Consider the following 26,130-nt stretch of genomic DNA (forward strand, 5'->3'; position numbering starts at 1 on the left):
ATGCCGAACACCCGTTCTACTAACAAGAAATTGTCGGATTTTGATCCAGAATTGGAGAGAACTCTTTTTCGTGTTAGAAGAGAGATAAGGCGAAAACTTCAATTTGACAATCAAGACAAGAAGGAGGAGAAAGAAAACATCAAAATGGCAAGAGAAACCCGAACCTTGAGAGAGCTCACCGCTCCCGATCTCACTCAACAACCTTTATGCATCACTTTTCCGGCTTTGGCGGAAGGCACCACATTTGAATTGAAGTCGGGTTTGATCCACTTACTACCCGCATTCCATGGGTTAAGTGGTGAGGACCCAAATAAGCATTTGTCGGAATTTCATGTGGTATGCACTAGCATGAAACCAAATGGCGTCACCGAAGAGCAAATCAAGTTGAGAGCATTCCCGTTCTCACTCAAGGACACCGCTCGTGATTGGTTGTACTACCTTCCACCGGGTAGTATCACCACTTGGGCTCTAATGAAGAAGGCGTTCCTTGAAAAGTATTTCCCCGCCTCCAAATCTTCCCATCTTAAGAAGGAGATATCAAATGTGGAGCAAAAGGATGATGAAACACTCTATGACTATTGGGAGCGTTTCAAGAAGTTATGTGCAAGTTGCCCATACCATGGGTATAGTGACCAAGATCTCATCCTCTATTTTGTTGGAGGACTATCGCCGGAAGATGCACGGATGGTACATGGTGCTAGTGGTGGAGGCATCATCAACAAAAATCCGGATGAAGCTAATGAATTGTTGAGTGAGCTTGCCGAAAGCACACGTCAATTTAGTGTGAGATCCAAAACAAGAAGGGTGAGCATGGCTAGTTCTAACCCTTCCTTGGAAAGCAAGGTTGAAGATTTAACTTCCTTATTGAGGGAGATGATCATGGGGAACAAGCAACAAGTGCACGCTTGTGGTATTTGTTCATCTAATGGGCATGTCACCGATCAATGCCCACAAATGCAAGAGGAGACCGAGGAGGTGAATGCCGCGGGTGCTTTTGGTCAATCCCAAAAGAGGTTTGAACCTTACTATAATCCTATGAGAAGAGACCATCCCGGTTTCCAATATGGGAATCCGCAAGGCGGCTTGCAACCGCCAAGCCAACAAAATCAAGGCTCGTCATTTGGTCAACAAGGTCCATCTCAAAATTTTGGACAACAATTTGGTCAATCTAAACCAAGGTTCATTCCAAGACCACAAGGTCCAAATTCATTCTCTTCTCAAGGTCAAACTTCCACTCCATCCATGTCTACGGAGGACATGATTCGGGCTCTTACTTCTAATGTGGCTACTATGCAAGCTAATCAAGTGCAATTTCAACAAGAGACAAAGGCTAGCATTCAAAACTTGGAAAATCAATTTGGGCAAATGTCTAGTGCTCTTGGGAGACTTGAAGCTAGAGATTCCGGGAAATTGCCTTCCCAAACCATTCCTAATCCCAAGCCTAATGCAAGTGCCATGACTTTGAGGAGTGGAAAGGAGTTGCAAGGGTCAAAAGCAAAGATTAGTGAGATCATTGAGCAAGAGGAGGAGGAGTTGGTCATTGAGCCTAATATCGCCCCACCATTGGTTCAAAAGGAGGAAGTAACACCGGTTGTCACACCTACTTATGTGGATGCTCCACCATTTCCCGAGGCTCTCAAGAGGAAAAGCCGCCCTACACAAGACAAAGATGTCTATGAGACCTTTCGCAAATGTGAGGTAAACATTCCTTTATTAGACTTATTGAAAAGTGTGCCTAGGTATGCTAAGTTTCTTAAAGAGTTGTGTACCATTAAAAGGAATCAAAAATTGAAGGGTGTCCAAAAAGTTAAAGTTAATGAACATGTGTCGGCCTTGTTTCAACATAAGCTACCACCTAAGTGTAGTGATCCGGGTATGTTTACCGTACCTTGCACCTTAGGAGACACCACTATTCCCAATGCTATGCTTGACTTAGGTGCTTCAATTAATGTACTCCCTTATTCCTTGTACAAGTCTTTGAAATTGGGACCATTGGTTAAAACGGGGGTGGTAATTCAATTGGCCGACCGTTCAAATGCTTATCCTAAGGGGGTGGTTGAGGATGTACTTGTGGTGGTGGATAAATTAATATTTCCCGCTGATTTTTATGTACTTGAAATGGAACATGATTCACAAGCGGCTCCTATTCTTTTAGGTAGGCCATTTTTGAGAACCGCAAGTACTAAAATTGATGTGTCTAATGGTTCTCTCACTATGGAGGTCGATGGTCAAGTGATTAAGTTTAATATCTATGATTCCATGAAGTATCCTCGTGATGACCATTCTTGTTTCATGATTGATGTTTTGGAGCCTTTAGTGCAGGATGTGTTCAATGTAGATGGAGGAGATGAATTGCTTGTAGCTATTGATAATAGTTTATCTTGTGATAATTTGGATTTCTCTCTATCTAATAATTTGAAGGAAGTTGTGGCTTTCTTAGCCAAGATTGAAACTTATCCCATTATACCTTCATATTCTAAACCACTAACACTAACGTTGCCTCGTGAGAAATTGTTACCTTCAGTTTTGCAGGCACCCGTGGTAGAGTTGAAACCATTACCCGACCATTTGAAGTATGTTTTTCTAGGTGATGGAGAAACTTTACCGGTGATCATTTCTAGCAAGCTCACCAAGGAGCAAGAGGTAAAATTGGTGGAGGTTCTGAAAGAGAATAAGCTTGCAATTGGATGGACTATTGCCGACATTAAGGGTATTAGTCCAACCACTTGTATGCATCGCATATTCTTGGAAGAAGATGCCAAGCCGGTGAGACAACCACAAAAGAGATTGAACCCACCTATGATGGAGGTGGTGAAGAAAGAGATTCTTAAGCTTTTGCAAGTGGGTATGATCTACCCAATATCCGATAGCAAGTGGGTGAGCCCTACACAAGTGGTGCCTAAGAAGAGTGGAGTGACGGTTGTAGAAAATCAACATGGAGAGTTGGTTCCCACCCGAGTGCAAAATGGGTGGCGTGTTTGTATTGACTACCGTAGACTCAATGCGGTGACAAGGAAGGACCACTTTCCCCTACCGTTCATTGATCAAATGCTTGAGAGGCTCGCCGGTAAGCCCTATTATTGCTTTTTAGATGGTTATTCGGGCTATTTTCAAATTGCTATTGCGCCCGAGGATCAAGAAAAGACCACATTTACTTGCCCATTTGGCACCTTTGCGTATCGACGGATGCCATTTGGGTTATGTAATGCTCCCGCAACTTTTCAAAGATGCATGGTTAGTATCTTTTCTGAATATGTTGAGAATTTTATTGAAGTTTTCATGGATGATTTTACCGTGCATGGCGATTCCTTTGATAGTTGTTTGTCCCATTTATCTCTTGTGCTTAAGAGATGCATTGACACTAACCTTGTCTTAAATTCTGAAAAATGCCATTTTATGGTGGAGCAAGGTATTGTTCTTGGGCATGTGGTTTCATCCAAAGGTATTGAGGTTGATAAAGCGAAAATTGATACTATTCAATCCCTTCCTTATCCTACTAATGTTCGTGAAGTTCGCTCTTTCCTTGGTCATGCAGGTTTCTATAGAAGATTTATCAAAGACTTTTCAAAGGTAGCTTCACCATTGTGCAAATTATTGCAAAAGGAGGTGGAATTTGAGTTTGATTTAGCTTGCAAGGAGGCATTTGACAAGTTAAAAGAGAAGTTGACATCGGCCCCAATCATACAAGCTCCAAATTGGTCTCTTCCATTTGAGCTTATGTGTGATGCTAGTGATTACGCGATTGGTGCCGTCTTGGGTCAACGAGTTGGGAGAGTACCTCATGTGATCTACTATGCCTCTATGACTCTCAATGAGGCCCAAAGGAACTACACTACTACCGAGAAGGAGATGTTGGCGGTAGTATTTGCTTTAGAGAAGTTCCGATCCTATCTACTTGGTACTAAGGTGGTGGTGTTCACCGATCATGCCGCTCTTAGGTACTTGATGACAAAGAAGGAGGCTAAGCCGAGACTTATCCGTTGGGTATTATTGCTAAGCGAATTTGACATTGAGGTTCGGGATAAGAAAGGAGCCGAGAATGTGGTTGCGGACCACTTGAGTCGGCTATTGAATTTAGGAAGGCTTGAAGGGCCTATTCGTGGCACATTTCCCGATGAGACACTCTTTGCCCTTACTTCCGTTTCTCCTTGGTATGCTAATATTGTTAACTTTCTTGTTTCCAATGAATTTCCTACAGGTTTTTCAACGTCCCAAAAGGACAAGATAAGGAGTGATGCCAAATACTATGTTTGGGACGATCCTTACTTATGGAAGCATTGCTCGGATCAAGTGGTGAGGAGGTGTGTTCCCGAAAATGAGATGAGTTCTATTCTCACTTTTTGTCACTCTTATGCTTGTGGAGGTCATTTTGGAGCTAGAAGAACCGCAAGGAAGGTGCTTGATTGCGGTTTCTATTGGCCAAGCTTATTTCGGGATGCCCATGGATTTGTCAAAACTTGTGACAATTGTCAACGAAGTGGTAACATTTCTCGTCGTAATGAGATGCCCCAAACCCCTATGCTTTATTGTGAAATTTTTGATGTGTGGGGTATAGATTTTATGGGTCCATTCCCCACATCTCATGGTTTCTTATATATACTTCTCGCCGTTGATTATGTGTCGAAGTGGGTGGAAGCTAAACCCACTAGGACTAACGATGCTAAAGTTGTTGCAGATTTTATCAAGTCTAACATCTTTTCTAGGTTCGGAATTCCAAGAGCATTGATAAGCGATAGAGGCACTCACTTTTGTAATAGGACGGTAGAAGCACTTTTAAAGAAATATTGTGTCACTCACAAAGTTTCTACCGCTTACCATCCTCAAACAAATGGTCAAGCCGAGGTGTCCAATAGAGAAGTGAAGTCCATTTTGGAAAAGACGGTGAATCCGAGTCGGAAAGATTGGAGCTTGAGGTTGGATGATGCATTGTGGGCCTATAGAACGGCCTATAAAACCCCGATTGGTATGTCACCATATCGGTTGGTGTTTGGTAAGTCTTGTCATCTCCCGGTCGAGCTTGAACACAAAGCTTTTTGGGCGGTAAAGACTTTGAATATGAGAATGGATGAATCGGGTGAGTACCGGAAATTGCAATTACAAGAGTTAGAGGAGATTAGGAATGAGTCGTATGAAAACGCGGCGATTTTCAAGGAGCGAACAAAGGCATGGCATGATAAGATGCTCGCTAGAAAGACGTTCACCGTTGGTCAAAAGGTTTTGCTCTATATATCTCGTCTTCGATTATTTCCGGGTAAGCTAAGGTCAAGATGGGTTGGTCCATTTATTGTTACTCAAGTATTTCCACATGGAGCCGTGGAGATTCGTAGTCCGTCTACGGAAAAGATTTTCAAAGTGAATGGGCACCGTCTCAAACCATATTATGAAGGATTTCAACAAGAAGCGGTCGAGGGGATTGATCTTGTCGACCCAATTTATGACGATTGACCTTCTCATTTTCATGTCGAGCCACGACATTAAATAAGGCGCTTTACGGGAGGCAACCCGATTTATTTTCGTTGATTGATTTATTTGCATTTTAGATAGTTTAATTTTTATTGTTATTCCGTTAGTTTAATTACGTCTAATGTTTGCTTGTGTTTTGTAGGTACAAAAAAAAAAAAAAAAAAAAAAAAAAAGAAAAAAAAAAGGAAAAAAACACAAAAACAGAACGCAAGAAGAAACACGGAAGGAGAACAGACAAGCAACACGAGCAGCAACAACCACAACTAGCCACTCCCCTCGGCAAAACGACAACACCAGCGGTTTACCTACTGCTTCCCGAGCCGCCACCAGCGGCAAAAATCCCAACCCCAGCGGCACTCCTTCTGCTTTTCCTGCCACGCCCCTCGGCGGCCACCAACACCAGCGGCTGCCCCTTCTGTTCTCCACGCCGCTCCTCTCGGCCAATCTGCCACCCCTCGCGGCTGAACCACGACACAGGTACATTTTCCTCCTTTCCTCTTGTTCCTTCACTTCTCCTGCATCGGAAAAAAAAAAAAAAATCGCAGAGAAGCTGTTCATTCGACACTGTTACACACCACACCCAACAATTACAATTCCTTGGTTCTAACCTCAAATTACTTCTTCAAATTACCCAGTTCAATTCTTATTCATTCATAATTGATAAAAATTTTCGGATTTTTGGAGCCCTAGCATTAGGGATTTCGAATTTTTCGAATTGGGACATTCAAAGGTTCGAATTGGGTTTAATTTCTGCAAAGGGGTATACACAATTCGATTTTGTTAACAAATTTCGAGTTTTTGGAACCCTAGCATTTGGGGATTCGAAAATTTCGAATTTAGGGTTGTTTGAAGTCGAATTGGGTTTAATTCCTGCAATTGTGGTTTCGGAAATTTCGAATTGGGCATTCATTAGAGTCGAAATTGGGTTTAATGTCTGCACAACAGTAATATACATCACTATCATTTGTTGAAAATCTTGACTTTTTGAAGCCCTCACCATAGCGTTCGAAAATTTCGAATTTGGGGGTTATTTGAGTCGAAATTGTGCTTGATTTCTGCAACTTGGAGTATACATCATCATTTCTCATTACAAAGAGGCAAATTTTTCATCTTTTGGTAAAAAAATTTCGTACTTTGTCTCTTCCTTTGAATTATTTGCTTGAATTTTCATTCTAATTTTAATTTAAAGGCATTATAATTGTTCAATTGAGTATTTGTTGGTGGTTTATTGGAGCTTGGGATTGAAATTGTTGAGCTTGTTCATTGTTGAGGGAGATTTGGAGTTGTAAGAGAGCTTTGTTGTTGTTGTTGTTGTTGTTGTATACTTGGAGGGTGTTCTTTGTTGAGCATTATTGTCCTTGTCGGAATGAGGACCACTAAACGTCAACCCACACCCGCTACCACCTCTAAACAACCCACAAAAAAACAAAAGACTACCCACACCACATCCAAAACACCCATCCTTATTCCTAGAAAAATCCCCATTCCCAAACCCGCTACTTTGACCGTTAAGCAAGGGGATATTTGGGATGATCTACATGAGCGTCATATGATGGAGACCCGATTCCTTTGTCATGAAACATTAGAGAAGTTGGGTATGCTTGACGTGATGAAGTCATTATTGAAGAATGTTGGTTTGGAGGATTTCATGGGGAAGGGGGCTCACACTTATAGGAGATACACTTTAGAGTTCTTATCCACATTATCCTTGTCGGGAGCGTCCACTAAAACTCCTAAAATCACTTTCCGGTTGAAAGGACAATCTCATTCTATGACCTATGGGGGGTTGAGAAAAGCTTTTGGTATTAAGGAGATGAGTAAGGTGAAATATGTGGGTCTTGATAAGGATGCTAGTTCAACATGGTGGAAGGAGTTGACGGGGTTGGATACACGTGGAAAGCAAGGTGAAATAAGTTCTTATATCCCTCACCCGTGTCTTCGAGTTGCTCACCGTTTGATAGCCAATACATTCCTTTGTAAGGGTGAGCCCACCAAACTTCCCCGTGTTCACTTTGGTTACTTGAGAGCTATGACTCCGGAGGGTGAGGGTGTACCCGATTGGGTTGATATTTTTGTGCAGTCTTGTTTAAAATTGTGTTCGACGGAAGGAACTAAGATTGGTGGTGGGGGTTTGGTGACCTTGATAATGCAACATTTGAAGATAGGTGTGGATGAGGATGAGGTACCATTGATGGATAGCTACCTTATGAATGTCCCTTGTTTGATACAATGTCATATGCTCCGACCACGTGTCGTAGAAGGTACATATTTTTGGTGTTGGGGTTCTAAAAATGATATTTATTTGAAGATGCCTCGCCCGGCCGATGATCCCTTGACTTATGGAGAGGTGACGGAAGATTTCCATATTTCCGCCGACCCCGACCTTGATCCTTTGGATGATGGGGAGAGTGATGAGAATGATGAGGAGGATGAGGGTGATGGTGCTAGGAGTGGTATTGATGACATGACAAGCCGGCCCGTTGCTACCACTCATGTGGCTACTTATGACCAAGTTTGGATGAAAGAAGTTGATGCTTGGAGGAAGGAAGTTGATGCTAAGCAATCTAAGACCGATGATAAGCTTGAGGCACTTACTAATGTGCTTTTGGAGACACGTGAGCTTGTTCGGTCTTTGGTTAGTGTTGCCAAGTTGGGTGAACATGCTACAACCCAAGATGTTAGGAAGGAGAGTCATGCCTCTAAGAGCGATGGTAACGGAGATTCTTCCGGTACTTAACTTGTGATGGTATGTATTTCTTTTACCTTTTCCATGTTTTACTTTTTGTTGTTCCTCACATTGGGGGCAATGTGAAGATCAAGCATGGGGGAGGGAACTCTATTTGTATTTACTCTCTTTTATTTTGCATTCAATTTCAAATCAAAAAAAAAAAAAAAAAAAAAAAAAAAAAAAAAAAAAAAAGAAAAAAAAGAGAACCCGGCTAGGTAAAAACCCGAAAGGGCGCCTAGGCAAGATTGGGTATATGGCCGAGGACGGAGTGAAAACCCGAAAGGGCGCTCCGGGTAAAATGAAGAATTGAGATGCGTGCCATGAGAGTAGTGTAAGGAATAAAAGCTAGATTGAAAACTCGCAAGGGCGGGCGATCTAGGCAAAATGAGAGATTAGGAATAAAAAAAAAAAAAAAAAAAATGTTACTTGGTTACTTGTTCTTTCATCTTGGAGGTGGCGACATAAGGAGGTTTGAAGGGTGGTTTGGGATAGGACATTTGAAGAAATAAGGGGGGATGGGCGGTGAAGTGTGATGGTTTGAACTACATTTTGTTTCACATTTTCATATTTTAATATGTAGTTTGTTGTTGGATATTGTTGTTTAGTGGAGGATTGGGTGACATGGTCATTATGTTGGAGTAGTAGTGGTTAGTTGTAGTGTTTGGAGTTGGAGCAAGCTACTCACGTTTCGCTTTATAGACCTTGGTGTGGGTTATTTTTGACTTGTTCCTGAGTTTTACTCGAGGACGAGTAAAGGTCTAAGCGTGGGGGAGTTTGATTAGTCTAGTTTAGTATGGGTCAATAAAAGTTATTTTGATGGTTAATTGATAGGTTGAGAAGCATTTTAGTGGATTTTATTGTATATGTCTCTTATGTTGGGTTGGTAATGGACTTGTGTGTTTTTATGGGATAATTGGATTGATTTTATTGTTATGTATGGAGAGGGCTTCTTTAGAGGTTGGTATTGGGCTAAAGATGTCATGTGAGTGTGGATTTTAAAGCAAGTCAAGGCCCAAGGACAAAAGTCAAAGCATGGAAGCAAATGAAGAAGAGGAAGCGTCATAATGGAAAGCCGCTAGGGGCGGCAAAATGCCGCTAGTCGCGGCACATCTCTTCTAGCCGCTAGTGGCGGGAAAAAGCCGCTAGTGGCGGCTCGGCATTGGATTCCGCATTGGATTCTACAACTCTCTTAATTCTCCTTTATTTTGGGATTTATGCTCATTCTTTATGACACTTTATGGAGATGCTCTTTTGAAGACTATATAAAGAGATGTTGTTGATCAAATTGGGGGACTCATACATACTTTTATATACTTTCTCTACCTCTTTAATCATTAGAATACATAAACAATTTCCAATTTCAAGTTTGTTTTTATTATTTGTATGGAGGGCTAAGTTCTACATCTTGGAACAAGTTCTTGAAGCCAATTTAGTTATTGAATTGTAAGACTCTTATTCTATTTTTATTTCATTGTTTGAATATCAAGTTTAATTTGGATTATTGTTGGTTTGTTAATTATACATCTAGAATGATCAACTAGTTGTTATTATTTAATTAACCATTGCTAGATTAGGTGAATGAATCTTTTGTTTGTTTACCTATTCCGTTGTAGCAATTATAATTCATCAAGTAGTATGCTAATTCATCATTGTTGAGTTATAAATGATTAAACTTGTATGAATCAAAGTGGAGCATCGCTTGTATTCTTCATTTATTCATCTTTGCTAAATTCCATCGCTATATTCTACAATTTTGACACGATTAAGCGCTTGACTAAATTGACAACATTGTAAGGGTTATTTGTTTACGCTTGTAGCTAATAACTAATATTATGTGGAATTAGAAGTCGACAACTTCATAGCAAAGTATTCAATAATGAAATAGATTAGAAGAGTCAATCATCAATTCATAACTAGTTGGTGGAAATTACTTGGTCCAAGAATTATTCTCATCATTTGTTTACATTTTTAATTACTTATATTGTTTTTACATTTTCATTTCCTTAAATTATTACTTTAGTAGACTTTAGTCAATCAACATTCAAAACCCCCCATTTGGTTACTTAACTTTGCACACATTTAATCAACATAAACACCTTCCTCGTGGGATCGAACCCTACTTACACTTGCTACTAGTTTGAGTTTGTAGTGGATAAAAATACTAATTTGGAGACTCACGACAAGTCAAGCCAGAGTGCTACTTAAGGGATTCCTCTCCTCTGGTTTGTACGAATGGCGCCCTCAATCACCCACGGTTCTGCTTACTCACGGGTCTTCCGATGGTTCATGGCATCATAAACTTGGTCACCCGTCTTCTACTATTTTACATTCTATTAGTCGTTTGCATAATTTGAATATTACAAACTCCAATAATTTTCATTGTAATTCTTGCTCTATTAATAAGAGTCATAAACTTGCTTTTTCCGATTCCACTCTTACCTCTACTAAACCCCTTGAACTTATATTTTCTGATGTTTGGACCTCCCCCCTTCACTCTATTGATGGTTACAAATATTATGTTGTGTTCGTTGATCATTTCACCCGCTATACTTGGCTCTATCCCCTAAAAAATAAATCCGACACTGCTTCTATTTTTAATCGCTTTAGAGCCTTAGTTGAAAAATACTTTGCTCAACCAATAATTAAAATTTTCTCCGATAATGGTGGAGAATATCTCAAACTTACTCCCTCTATTACTAATGACGGAATCACTCATCTCACTTCCCCTCCCCATACCCCTGAACACAATGGCATAGCTGAAAGGAAACACCGTCATGTTGTCGAAACCGGATTGTCCCTTTTAACTCATGCCTCCCTTCCCTCCAATTACTGGACCTATGCCTTTGTCACGGCAGTTTATCTTATTAACCGTATGCCCACCCCCGTTATCCATAATGTCACTCCCTTCTCCAAATTATTTAATACTAATCCTAATTATGCTAAACTCCGTAATTTTGGTTGCTTATGCTATCCATGGTTACGGCCCTACACTAAACATAAACTTGACCCCAAATCCAAACCTTGCATTTTTGTGGGATATTCATCTACACAAAGTGCTTATCACTGTCTCGATGTCACGACTAATCGTCTTTACACCTCTCGCCATGTTCAATTCGTTGAGCACAAATTTCCCTTCCCTGACCTTGTTACTCCCTCTTCCCCTCCTGTCACATATAGCCCTCACCAATGGTGCACTCTTACCCTTCCTATTCTCGTCGAACCCATAAACCCAACTCTCCCTCCTCCCGTCACTCCACCTGGCTCTCCTCGGGTCCAACCCACGCCCGAGACCACCCCTGACCAGCAGCCCTCCCCCCTACCCCTCCTGGTCCGTCACCCTCACCCCCTCCCCCTCCTCCTCCCCCTCCCCCTAGGACCACCACGCGGTTGATGAACAACATCCGGTGTCCTAACCCCAAATATGCCAAATTAGTCTCCCTCTCCACCTCCTCTTTTCCCCCCATCACACTCAAAGCTGCCCTCCAAGATCCGAAATGGCAAGCTGCCATGGAGGATGAACACTCCGCTTTGCTCAAAAACAACACCTGGTCCCTTGTTCCCTCTGACCCCTCCCTCAATGTCATTGGGTGCAAGTGGGTCTTCCGCATAAAATATAATCCCGACAATACCATTAACAAATACAAAGCCCGTCTTGTCGCCAAAGGATTCCATCAAAGGCCCGGTGTCGACTACACTGACACATTCAGTCCCGTGGTAAAACCAGTTACAGTCCGTCTCATCTTATCCCTTGCACTCTCTCGTGGCTGGTCCCTCAAGCAACTCGACATCAACAATGCCTTTCTCCAAGGTACGTTATCTGAAACTGTCTATATGGCTCAACCCCCGGGTTTCTCTAATCCCTCCTTACCCAATCACGTTTGCAAACTTACTAAAGCTATTTATGGTCTCAAACAAGCCCCACGGGCGTGGTTTACCGAGCTCACATCTTACCTTCTCTCCTTCGGTTTCACTCAATCACTCTCAGATTCTTCTCTCTTTCTATACAACAAAAATTCCACACAAATTTATTTACTAGTCTATGTTGACGACATTATTGTCTCCGGCCCGCCATCCTCCACACTCGACCAATTTTTCTCCTCCTTCTCGACTCGCTTCTCCCTTAAGGATCTTGGTTTTCCGTCATACTTTCTTGGCATTGAAGTTACCCCGAACCCCAAAGGCCTGCGACTTACTCAAACCAAATATATCTATGATCTCCTCACCCGCTCCAACATGCTTGATAGCAAGCCCACAACCACACCCATGTCCTCTTATCCCCCCCTCACGGCCTCTGGTGGAAACCCCATACCCAATGCAGCCGACTACCGAACCTTAGTTGGTAGCCTTCAATACTTATCCCTAACCCGTCCCGACATTGCGTTCAGTGTTAATAAGCTAGCTCAGTTTATGCAATCGCCTCATGACACTCATTGGTCCGCCTTAAAGCGACTACTACGTTATTTGAAAGGTTCTCTACAGGTTGGAATTCAACTTAACCGAGACACGCCTCTATCGTTACATGCGTTTTGTGATGCAGATTTTGCCCGCGATACGTCAAACTATATCTCTACTACGGGCTATCTAGTCTATCTTGGGTGTAACCCCATCTCATGGTCCTCAAAGAAGCAACACACTTTAGCTCGTTCCACGACGGAAGCCGAGTTTAGAGCGGTTGCCGATACTACGGCTGAGCTCATGTGGTTACGGTCTCTCCTATCCGAGCTCAATCATCGTGTTCTTGCTCCCCCGGTAATTTATTGTGACAATCTTGGAGCGACACACTACTCCTCCAACCCGGTATTTCACTCTCGTATGAAACATGTAGCTCTTTCTTTTCATTTTGTGCGTGAACAGGTTAACAAAGGGTTACTAAGGGTTCAACACATCTCGGCCAATGATCAACTTGCGGACGCTCTTACCAAACCTCTGCCCCGCCCGCGCCTACAGCCTATTTTGCTCAAGCTTGGTCTTTCTCTTCGAACGTCAAGCTTGCAGGAGCATATTAGAGATACACATGTATAATTGTATATCTTTTTAATATCTTGTATATTAGGTAGGCTATAATATCTTGTATATTAGGTAGGCTCTATCTCTTAGTTTGTTAAGTAAATATTCTAGCTTATTTGTTGCCTAGTTTATAGGATTGTTTATAGGATCAATCTTGTATATATACGTTGGTTATCAGTCAATGGAAATTATCTTTGGCATCATTATCTTCTTCACATCATTGTTTTTAAAAAAAGGTAAATATTTGTCTTACTGTAATAGATTCTCATCCATCATTCCTAATCTAAATCTGACAATCTAATAGACATGATCTACTTCAAGTGTTGAAATGTCAAAAAAAGCGTGGTCTAACGTCAGATTTCTACTTTACAAAAACATAGCCTATTGTCAGGTTGGGGTCGAATGTACGCAATCCATATAATGAAAAATGAATACGCCAAAAAAGAGAGAGAGAGATGACCTCTTATAGAATTATAGCTCAAAGATGCAAAATATGCTAAAGGAAAACACATATTTGCTGAATTTTGAAAATCTTCTTCACAGTGTACAAAATGAGAAAATTCGGGTTTGATGTTAAGCCTTAAAATAAACGAGTTAGGCTTTATTTACATTAAGTTGCATAACTGAATTTAATTAAAAGGGAGTCCAAATTTTCAGGCAACACGACGCCTAAGTTGCTGTGGGAAGCTAATCAGAAGACTCTGTAGCCTAAGAATCCATCAGTTGTAAAGTGTCAAGTAGAGAAAATGGATTTTGTTACTTGACGTTGGAATTGAATCCCGGAATTGCGACATTAAGCGTTTGAGAAACCAGAACCTTAATATTTCCCTGATTGAAAATATATTGTACTCCCTAGTCCCGTTCAATTGTTGTCCTTTTGTTTTGTCAAAAAGACCAAATGACAAGAACAATTGGCTAGACACCCAAAATAGAATAGGACAACAAATGACCGGAACAGAGAGAGTATTTTTAAGCGAATTCCTCCCACCCAATTCTAACTCCAATTCCAACCGTACCCAAACAACATTTCAAAACTGGAAATGAAATTGAATGCCAATAACTGAATATCTAAAAGATTCACGAAATAAAAATAACTACAAATTCTCAAACACTAACTTACCGCTGAGGTTTGGTTCGATTCTTACACGCGACATAGTGAGAAAAAAGAGAGCCATACCGTTGGATTTGGATGCATAGTGGAGAGGATTCTCCGGATTATCGCAACTGCCACTCTAACTGTAAGGTAGACCGGACGTCAGAATTTGCTCAGCCAAAATAGAGAAACCGTCCCGCATTGCGCAGAATAAGATGCCTAGGGGTGAGCAAATTTTGGTCCGGATTGGAAAAATGGACCGGACCGGACCATTTGGTCTGGACCAAACCCGGACCGAATTATTTTGGTCCGGTCCTTGGTCCTTATTTTTTCAAGGTTTGGTTTTCGGTCCTCATTTTTTCAAGGTTTGACCAAACCCGGACCGAATTATTTCTCTATTATTCATTGACCCGAAATGACCCGATCCAAAACAACCCGGCCCGCTTGACCTGAAACAGACCCCAAACCCGAAATGACTCGTCCCGACCCGAATTAACCCGAAATCAATGAGAAACCCGAACAGACCCGACCCGAATTGGCCTGACCCGAACCCGACTCGTTGACCCGTTTTGCCAGGTCTAGATATTATAATATGTTTATTTAAAAAAACTATGAAAATAATATAATTAGATTTGTGGTAAAAAAATGCTATCATTATAGTATAGCTTTCATATAATTTGCACATATTTTAATTATGATAAAAAAATTGAAAAAAAAAAACGTACGAATATTAATAGATAGCATAGTATTTGCTCATTATTAAACCGGGTTTGATGTCGAATTAGGTGCGAAATATATGGTGTACTTCTAAATATATTATTTGTCCCATATTGAAAATAATGTAGGGGTGATGAATATACTACATATAAATAGTTGAATTTTCCCACATCAAAAGATTATCATAAGGAGGGGGTGATCTCATGACTATAAATACAAATAATTAGACATAAGATGTAAGATTATAACCAAGTTAATTATCCCGTTGCAACGCACGGGTGTCAAACTAGTATGAGCAATAAAAGTAACAATAATAACAGCGGGCGTAGAGAAAGTAATAGTAACAACAACTAGAGTTGTGAAAATAACATTATTAAATGGGGAAGTAGTGAAAGAAATGGTAATGACGGCGGGAGTAGTGAAAGTAACAGTAGTCACAACAAATGTAACGAAAGTAAGGCTCCGTTTGGCAAGGCATTTCAGGTACCTGATTTAGTCAAATTAGCTTATTTGACCAAAATATCAGGTACCTTATTTTTTTATAAGCGTTTGGCAATTAGCTTATTTAAACAAATAAGCTACCTGAAATGAAATGCTACCTAGAGTAGCATTTGAGATTTCAGGTACCTGATTTGGTTTGATTTTCCGTTTTTACCCTTTAAATCTATACTATTAAATAATTATCATATCCTTTTACGTCATTTCATCAAAATCAGTTACCTTTTCAGTTAATTTGCCAAACATTTTCTTATATAATCAGCTACCTTATCAATTTCTAATTTTCAGCTACCTTATCAGTTACCTTTTCAGGTTTCAATTAGATTTTCAGTTTTCAGCTACCTTTTCAGGTTTCAGCTACCTTTTCAGTTAGTTTTACCAAACAGAGCCTAATAGTATGGTAAAATGTTTTATTTATTTAAATATGAATTTGACAAAATTAACGGGAATTGAAATAACTGTAAAAATAGCGTGAATAGTTAAAGTAATAATATTAACCGCGGTCCGCGAGAGTGGTGAATGTGTCATAATTTGTTGATAAATTTTAATATTTCAGTATAAATGGTAAACATACGAGTTAAGGAAGTCTAACGTAGCCTAAAAAAATAAAATTTGACAATAAATAGAGATAGCTCGAACAAGTTCGGATGGAGCATAAATTAATTATGATGTGAGAACCATACCAACTCATCACATTATATGTCTCGGCCGTAAGCCTTAAACAATATCCCTTGATTGACCGCTTGATTTTATCTTTACAACAACTTTTTTATAAGACCGTTCTGTACTTAGGACGGACCAAAAAATGGTGCACTCAAATTCGTTCTTTAACTACCCCACGGCCCATGGTCCTCGAAAATGCGTAATACTCTTCGTTGAAAAGTATAGCCCAAGTTACACTCCAGAAGACCAAGACTAAAACCATAGATCAACCTTAACCATACAAGTATCAATCTTGATTAAAAATAAGACCCAAGACTTAACCAATTAGAACGAAGATTCAACATTCACCAGCATATCTTACTTAGCTTCATTTGAAGGATATGGGTCATTTGAGCTGGATTTTGGACCAGGTTATTTTTGGGTCCCGATATATTGGGTTGAGTTGTTTTCGAGTCGAGTAACTTCTCCCGTTGTGTTTGGGTCCTAATTTTTACTTAACTGTCCAAGGATTATTCGATAGAGAAAAATTGTTTTTCTTCTCGTTTCAACTTTAGTTAACATTGATTTTGTTTATGAGGCATTCCTAAACGCCTACACAAATTCTCATTTGTGACGGGCATATTCATCGCAAGCTTGCGACGAGTCAAGTACTATCTATGTGGGTAGATAACACAAAAGCAAATCTATTTTGTCTTATCTACTCATATGAATAATACTTAACCTGCCATCCTAAATTTGTGACAGATATGCCTCTCACAAGGGAGACTTGGTGAAACACCTAAGCTTACTTATCTAATCCTTAATTCTAGAAGAGGTTTAATTAATCATGATTAAAAATAACAGTAGACCGAGACTTTTGTTCAACCATAACCATACAAGTATCAATCATGATTAAAAATAATATCAGAAGACCAAGACTAACCAAGAGCGAACACTCAACCATTCACCATCGTGTTCAACTATAAAATATAAATTTTATTAAATTTAATAACAAATATATTTTCAAAAATAAAATCGTACATGTATAACTCTAAAATATAAATTTTATTAAATTTAAATACCGTGTTCCGTATATAAAAATTTCTTAGGATGTCGTGTTTCTCTGTCAGTTTCAGTGATACCTAGGCCAAGACTCCATTATCTCCATCAAAGTAGACTGTGATTAAAATTGTGGACTACAATCTACTACGAGTATAAATAAATGCCATGACAACCTTTCTGATCAATATAATAAACATTATTGTTACCAAAAAAATAAAAATCAATATAATAAACATTATTCTCGTATTAGTTATATATTTATACTTCCACCATTTTGAATAAGAATGACTGCCCATTTCTTTCGTAGATCATATAAACACCTCCTCATTGTACTCTTCAGTGTTTGGCTAATAAAACCCACTTTCAATGTGTGGAGAGTGAGAGAGATGCTCTGTTTCACTTCAAACAGGGCATTAGTGTTGACCATTGTGGACTCCTCGATTCTTGGGGACACACTCAGGATTGCTGCCGATGGCCCGGTATTCGCTGCGACAACCAATCCGGTCATGTCATTGGTATCAAACTTCCTGGTTCTCTTTCCGATTATATCTACAATCCTTGTTTTGAAGGTACACTTAGTGTTTCTCTGATTAATTTGAAGCATTTGAAATATTTGGACCTCAGTAATAATAATTTCAATGGGCAATTACCCAAGTTTATAGGTTCATTTGCTAGTTTAGAGCAACTTAACCTCTCCCACTCTGGGTTTTGGGGTGTTATTCCTCAAGAGATCGGAAATCTTTCCAGATTAACATCCCTTGATCTTAATGTATATTTAGATGAAGACTTTAACATCAGGCCGATGAGGGTGGATAACTTGTGGTGGCTTTCGCGTATGAGGTTGTTAAGGGATGTGGACTTGAGTGGTATTAATCTGAGTGCAACTACAAACATCTGGCTCTCTATTATTAACAACCTACCTTCTTTACGAGAGCTTCATTTGGGTAATTGTCAATTATCTCAAAACTCACCTTCTTCTCTTTCATATATTAATTCATCAAGAACCCTTAGTGTCCTCCGTCTTTATAATAATAACTTGAATGACACGTCAATATTTGAGTGGTTGTTCAATTTGAGTGGACTTGAGACCAACCTTATATATCTTGACCTCTCCTTAAACCCTATGTTTGCTAATAATCTGCAACTATCTTTACATGCTATGAAACTTCTCGATAACTTATGTAGCTTGCAAACCTTGGACATGACATATACCAATCTCAACTACAAGTTCTCTGACATCCTCCAATCCTTTTCTACATGTCCTCACAAGGCATTAGTGTCTCTAATATTAGATGACAACCAAGTTTGGGGCTCGATTCCGGACAGCATTGGGGCATTTTATTTCTTAAGGGAATTAAAAGTTGACAGAAATAACCTGAATGGGACCATTACTCAATCCCTTGGGAAACTTACGATGCTCGAGATATTGGATCTTTCTTACAATTCATTGAATGGAACTCTCACAATTGCCCACTTATCAAACCTTTCAAAACTACGTGATTTGGGTTTTTCAAGTAACAAAGAAGTTGTGGTTAACATTAGAGTTGATTGGATTCCTCCATTTCAGCTCGATACGCTACTTCTAGGTTCATGCAAGATAGGCCCTTATTTTCCAAGATGGATTACAACTCAAAAAAACTTGTTGGCGCTTGATATATCCAATGCTAGTATTTCAGACACTATTCCTCTTTCCTTTTGGAGCTCGAGCTTGTTGTCGGGAATTGGCTCTCTAGACATGTCTCACAATATGATTTATGGTATGATTTCAGATGTATCAATCATCTTTAATAACTCCCCTCAAATTGACTTGGGTTACAACTTCTTGGAAGGTGTAATACCCTCATTTCTAAGGAATAATGTATCAGTTCTACATCTAAACAATAACAAGTTTTCAGAAGGCCTTTTTAATTTATTGTGCCCACGCACACAAGTTATCAGAAGTCCTCTTTCCGATCTTGATATATCCAACAACTTGCTTTCAGAAAAGTTTCCGAACTGTTGGAGCTATTTCGATCAATTAGTTAACTTGTATTTGGAGAACAATAGTCTTTGGGGAAACTTACCAACCTCTATGGGTGCGTTAGACCAACTTCAAGGTTTACAGTTGAGTAACAATAATCTATCAGGTGAAATACCGGCTTCCCTAGTAAATTGCAAGTCCTTGATATTTCTTGACGTTGCAAATAACTCATTGGTTGGTCACATAGTTTTACGAATCTTGTCTTTCTTAACCTACAAAATAATGGTTTTACCGGAGTCCTTCCTACAAGCTTTTGTGATCTTTCACATCTTCAACTCATGGACCTTTCAGGCAATCACATATCTGGTACTATTCCAAGATGTTTATACAAACTGGTAAGCATGTCTAATACAGATGGCAAGTCCTTTGAACAGCTGTTATTTTATCTATACAGTGATGACGTCGACAATGATAATACACGCGTGATGTGGAAAAGAAATGAACAGACATTTGTTGGCAGTAATTCATTAAGATTACTTAAAGGCATTGATATGTCCAACAATAAGCTAGAAGGTCATATTCCAGAAGGTATATCAAGTCTCGTTGGATTAAAATTCTTAAATCTATCACGAAACAATCTTAGCGGTTTTATTATGCCAAGAATAGGTCAACTGACCTCTTTGGAGTCTCTTGATTTATCACATAACCATCTTACCGGAGAAATCCCAGCAAGTTTGGCTCAAGTTAGCTATCTAACGACATTCGATATTTCCGACAATAACTTGACCGGGAAGATTCCAGTCGGTACCCAATTGCAAAGCTTTGATGCATCAAGTTACATGGGAAATCCTGGGCTTTGCGGAGCACCGCTCCCTACATGTGCTGGAGATGAAGCACCCACCATCGCGCCAAATGGTTACCACGAGCAAGACACGAAAGACAACTTTATGCTAGGACTTTACATAAGTGTGATACTTGGATTCATCGTAGGATTTTGGGGAGTTTGTGGCACTTTAGTTGTGAAGAGATCTTGGAGACATGCCTATTTCCGATTCTATGAAAAAATTAAAGACAGGGTGTATGTTATATGGGTTGTTAACATAGCTAGAGCTTGGAGGAGATCTTAAAGCTAGTTTCTTAATCTTTGTATTATAATTCCTGATCAATAATGAAGTTTGAATGTTATTTTCTTTCTTGGAATTGATGTATATGGATCTGATTTATGATGGTCTGTTTGCGAGAATAAGTGACCGTGTTATATGTTTAACACCGGTCACCAGAGTAAAGTCTTGTGTATCCGCTTTCAATATTACCGTGTTATAGGGAGTTGTTTATGCATTTTGGTAACTATAGTTCCTTGTTGATGAATTGGCTGTCCTAAGGTGGTTACTGTTGTTAGAGTGACCGACCAAACTTAACATGGCTGTCTTAAGAGAGTCGTTAAAAAGTTATAGTGACCGACCTAACAAGGTCTCGTAGTTGCGTAGCTGTCGGATTCCTTAACAGGATTAATCAAATACTTCACATCACTTAAATTATCCAATTATCTAAAGCTTAAGTCAACAACAAGCATACTTCTGCAACAATGATAAAGTCAACTCCTCTGAATATGCTCTGTATTCCTCACAAATTACCAATATTAAATTATAAATTAACTATGATGTGAGAACCATACCAGCTCTCATCACATTATATGTCTCGGCCGTATAATTGCAAGTTCAGAAGGTTCTCAGTTATTCCTACTATCGAGTTTATGCTGAGAAATGAAGAAGATGCAATGCAAGTCGATAGCAGTTTGCATTGTTGTAGCCATCTTGGGTGTGATTTCAACCGCGGTGGGTCTTGTGCTTGAGTTCGCCCCTGATAAGACAATGGTAACTGCTCGTTAATTAACCTATTTATGTTCAGGGCCGAAGCTAGAGCGAGTTACTCTATTGATTGCTGAAACCTTTGATGTTTTAGCTGGAATAAGGATGATGACTACTGCACAGGTGAAGATTGTGTGCAGTGTGATTACTTTCGCAGTGCGGCATTCTACCTGTTGGTTGCAGCTTCAGTTTCTGTCATTTTTGGTCAAATCATGGCAGCGTCTTTCATTTTCCTGAAGCGTGAGTTAAATCCGCATTCTATCTGTTGGTTGCAGCTTCAGTTTCTGTCATTTTTGCTCAAATCATCATAAGTGAAGAGTTTAGGATCCCGAAGTACCTAAGAGGGGGAGGGGGTGAATTAGGTACCTTTTAAAATTTTTAACTTAACTTAATTGATTTAAGTTAGTTAAATGAAATGATATCTCAAATACCTAACACAACCTCTTTTAAATGGAGATTAAAAGAAGTGTCGTTGGTTGTGATGAAGGCAACAATGTAGTAACGGATCAGAACTTGTTGTCTTTGTATAAACCGTAAACAATGGACCAACGTGACAAAGATAGTAGATCGTTGTCAAGATAATAAAAACGACAAACTAAGAATTGCAGCGGAAATAAATAAACGAAATAAGTTCAACACAATCAGTTTTGAATTGGTTCGGCCTACACTCTATAGGCCTACGTCCAATCTACTTCTCATTAATAATTTGATAATGTAATTAACTCTAACTACAATTATTCTATTACAATGAGATCCCCACAATCTACTCCGATTGTGCTACTCAAGAAACTACTCCGTTTCTTTAAGCTCTATCTAGTTCTCAAATAGTTATAGGATCAAATATCTCTAAGTTGTTCACTTAAGAACGGGAGAGATCAATTTTCGATCAACTAAGAGAAGAAAGATATTAAGCTAAGCCATACTTAAACAAATGAACCATTTTTGAGACTTGTAAGAAATATGAAAAGCTTGCAATTTAAAAGATTTTAAATACTTGAAAGCATTAAGGGTTTTGCAAAGGTTTTCAATTTCTTTCTCATATTTTATAAGCTATGAAAGTGTATTTTGTGCAAAGAAGGAGCATCTCTTTATATAGAGGAAGAAGGGTGGAGTTTACTTTATATTAAATTAATATAAAGTAAATCAAGTTTAGCAAGCCACAAGTTTTCAGTCAAAAGCATTTTCCTTGCACCAAAATGGGTAGTCAAAAAAATCAAGCAAGAAAAGTTTTCTTTCCTTCTTTGCCAAGAGTCACACATGTGACTTGGGCAAATAGGGGAAGTCTTTAAAAAGCTTTCAAAAACACAAACTTGGAATCTTAACTTGTTTAGCCAAAACTTACATCTTACTAACTAATCTAATTACTTAAATTAATTAGATGAGATGCCACAATTAAATAAAAGAGAAATGTATTCCTTTTGAAAATAATGGTTCATCCGTCCAGGAAGGTAACAGTGGGCGACACTGTTTCCTCAGTATAGCAAAGTTAATATTCTTCTAACTCGAACCTATGGACCCTTAAACAATACAAGACGATCTTCATCCTTGGCTACATTCTACTTTGATCATCATCAATCTTTGTAAATCCTATTAATAAAACTTAAGAGAAACATTAGTAACATTTGGTTTGTCATCATCAACACAATAAGCTCAACAAATTCCCCCTTTGATGATGACAAGCCAAATATAATGTGTCTTTCCCCTTTTGGTTCCCCCTTAACAAGATAATCAAAATCAATTAGTCATTAGAATTAGTGAGCAATGAGATAAGATCATATTAGAAATTAAAGAGAGTAAACACAAGAATAAAATTACTAATATTAAACACTTATGAACACTAGCAAGAGTATGAACAATACCATCCGCACACATTATAGATCCACTTCCCCCTCTTGACATCATCAAGAGAGTGAAGGCAAAAGAAGACGGACACAACAAAGCACCAAGGTTAGGATATAGAGAGTATTTAAACATATGAAGGCAAATTAATGTAAATAAACCAAATAATTTAAGATAAGATAATAAAGCAAGTGAGCAAAATAAGGGGTTAATTTGTGGGTTAGGCTTAGGAGAAACCGGGTTTCAAAGTTGAGGAAGAATCATTCCCGAGAACGCAAAACAATGACCTGAGCAAAAATGATTTCATGTCCGTCGAACACACAAATTCCACTCTTGGCAAGCTTTGTAATCGGTTGAGTATTCAATTCAGATCTAATCTTGACATATGTCCACAAATTCCTTCTTAATTTCTTCAATTAATATACCTTTTTCTTCATCCCTTACATTCAAAACCTTTGATTTCTTTCCACTTTCTTTTCTTCAATCCAACATAAGATTATTGGAAACTTTCACACAAGCCTTTGTAATCATTGGGTCATCTTCAATCATATTCATATATTTCGTTTCAAAGATATGAATGAAGAGCAGCGCGTTTTTTTTTTTTTTTTTTTTTTTTTTTTTTTGGACGATTTCAGATCATGTCACCTTGGATCGCTTTTGGCGATGGCGTTCAGGAGCAAGTCGATGAGCATTTGGAGTGAATTTTCCTTTTCCTCTTCTTCAAGGTCAAATTGTAGCTATCATGGATTACGAGGTGATGAAGATGTGGGTGGTTGCCATTGTTGACTTAACTTGGAGGTGATGGAAGGTTTAAAATGTATGTTGGTTTTATCAGGTTTAAAAGGGAAGAGTAATGAAGGATGTTAGATGAGGTTTTAATTGGATTTAATATTGGACAGTGGGTGGGAGTTTTGTGGAGGTGTGTAGAGGAAGACTTGCATTATCATAAAATACAAAAATCTTTGGAAAATAAACACAAATTTGAATAAATACACTTAAACACAATCATCAACCAGGTTTCTTAAAATGCTTTGCCAGGGTGATCAAATTTTGCACTTATACACTCTAATTAGTCAATCATATGAGATAATGTGAATAAATAAAGTGATTACATGTTATTAATCAAGCCAACCTCTAACCTAAGTTTTTCAAATTGTGCCCTTGCAAGTGGTTTAGTGAAAATATCCGCAATTTGATCCTCGGTTTTACAAAATTTAAGACTAATATTACCTTTTTCTACATGATCACGAAGAAAATGATGTCGGATTTCAATATGCTTAGTTCGTGAATGTTGGATGGGATTTTTTGAAATGTTTATAGCACTTGTATTATCACACATAATGGGGACGGAATCGTAAAACATACCAAAGTCGGAAAGTTGTTATCTCACCCATAAGAGTTGAGAGCAACAGTGTGCTGCACTGACATATTCGCTTTCGGCCGTAGAAAGAGCGACCGTATTTTGCTTCTTCGAAGCCCAAGAAACAAGACATGGGCCCAAGAAAGTAGCAACACCGGATGTACTTTTACGATCCACCGTACACCCCGCATAGTCCGCATCGGAATAACCTATAAGATCAAAGGGACAATATAAGGGATACCATAGGTAAAGATTTTGTGTTCCAATCAAATACCGAAGAATTCGTTTAACCGCTTTGAAATGAGATTCTTTCGGATTTGCTTGGAACCTAGCACATAAGCAAACACTAAAGAGAATATCGGGACGACTAGCGGTTAGGTAAAGTAGCGATCCAATCATACCTCTATACACCTTTTCACTAACATTCTTACCATGTTCATCTTTGTCCAATTTGGATCCGGGTACCATAGGTGTATCGTGAGAGTTACCTTGAGTCATCCCAAATTTTTTTAGCATTTCTTTAATGTACTTTTGTTGATGGATCATGATTCCATCCTTAGATTGCTTGATTTGGAGCCCAAGAAAGAATCCTAACTCACCCATCATGCTCATTTCAAATTCCGATTTCATTAGTTCCGAAAAATAGACACAAAGAAGTTCATTAGTTGCACCAAATATAATATCATCAACATATACTTGGACAATCAACAGTTCAAATAGACGTGTCTTTAAAAACAATGTTTTATCAACGGAACCTCTTCTAAAACCGTTTTCAATGAGAAATTTAGACAACCTATCATACCAACACCTAGGTGCTTGTTTTAAACCATAAAGAGCTTTGTCTAATTTGAAAACATGTTTAGGAAAATCATTGTCTAAGAAACCCGGAGGTTGCTCCACAAAGACATCTTCTTCCAAATATCCATTTAAGAAAGCGGTTTTGACATCCATTTGGAAGAGTTTAATGCCTTTGTGAGCCGCAAAAGCAATGAGTAATCGTATGGCTTCAAGCCAAGCTACCGTGCATAGGTTTCATCATAATCGATTCCTTCTTGTTGATTATAACCTTGCACCACTAGCCTAGCTTTATTCCTTACAATTTCACCTGAATCATCAAGCTTAATGCGAAAGACCCACCTAGTACCAATGACGGTATGGTTGGGTGGTCTAGGGACTAAGTGCCATACCTCGTTCCTTTTGAATTGATTTAGTTCCTCTTGCATGGCAACTAGCCAATCATCATCGGCTAAGGCGATAGTCACATTTGAAGGCTCGATTTGGGATAAGAAGGCATTATGAGCACAAAAGTTTTGTAAGGAAGCCCTTGTTCTTATTCCGGAATTTAGATCACTTGTCAAGTTGGAAAGAGGGTGAGAGCTTTGATGCTTCCATTTTCTTAGGACAAAAGGGGTTTCTTCCCCCTCAGAGGCAACAGTCTCTGAGACTGTTGTCTGTTGATTAGAGGAAGGATCTAGAACAGTGTCTGAGGATTCTCCTGAGGCAACAGTGTCCGAGACTTCTGTTGTTCGGAAGTGGAGGCAACGATCGTGGGAACTGTTCTTTGAATGAGATGTCGAAACAGAGGCAACAGTGTCTCTGTTTGTTCCCCCTGAACTGGTGCTTGCATCAGAAGGAAACAGTGTCTGTGACTGTTGCCCAACGTCATTGTTTGGAGCTTCTTCATCCTCAAACACAAAGTCTTTTCTTACAAGACCTATCTCAAATTCATCATCTTCATCATCTTCATCATCTTCTCCATCATTTTGTACCTGTCCAAGAATGCTAGATTCATCAAATATGACATGGACACTTTCTTCAATTAGCATGGTTCGTTTGTTATAAACTTTATAGGCCTTGCTATGGTCGGAATAACCAATAAAAACCGCTTCATCA

At 39.0% G+C, this 26,130-nt stretch overlaps 1 protein-coding gene, 1 non-coding gene and 1 pseudogene across 2 annotated transcripts; 1 reads left to right on the plus strand and 2 right to left on the minus strand.

The window, feature by feature from the left end:
• On the plus strand, positions 1-5,445 carry LOC141608542 (uncharacterized). The gene is made up of 3 exons (XM_074427885.1): positions 1-1,787; positions 2,727-4,324; positions 4,802-5,445. Exons 1-3 carry the CDS (start codon positions 1-3, stop codon positions 5,443-5,445), a joined length of 4,029 nt encoding a protein of 1,342 aa, XP_074283986.1.
• On the minus strand, positions 520-626 carry LOC141609592 (small nucleolar RNA R71). Its single transcript, XR_012527518.1, has one exon. It is a non-coding gene; the product is annotated as a small nucleolar RNA R71 (small nucleolar RNA).
• An 18,540-nt stretch (positions 5,446-23,985) lies between the features above and the next one.
• LOC141608544 (secreted RxLR effector protein 161-like) lies at positions 23,986-24,725 on the minus strand (annotated as a pseudogene).
• Between the last annotated feature and the right edge of the window lie 1,405 nt (positions 24,726-26,130).

This window comes from Silene latifolia, chromosome 10, assembly GCF_048544455.1.
Source record: "Silene latifolia isolate original U9 population chromosome 10, ASM4854445v1, whole genome shotgun sequence".
Classification (NCBI taxonomy): domain Eukaryota; kingdom Viridiplantae; phylum Streptophyta; class Magnoliopsida; order Caryophyllales; family Caryophyllaceae; genus Silene; species Silene latifolia.

Coding starts and splice junctions, on each gene's coding strand:
- LOC141608542 (XM_074427885.1), top strand. CDS start 1: ATGCCGAACACCCGTTCTACTAACAAGAAATTGTCGGATTTTGATCCA. Junction 1,788..2,726: donor ACCATTAAAAGGAATCAAAA/ATTGAAGGGTGT, acceptor TAGTCCAACCAC/TTGTATGCATCGCATATTCT. Junction 4,325..4,801: donor TGTTCCCGAAAATGAGATGA/GTTCTATTCTCA, acceptor TCACTCACAAAG/TTTCTACCGCTTACCATCCT.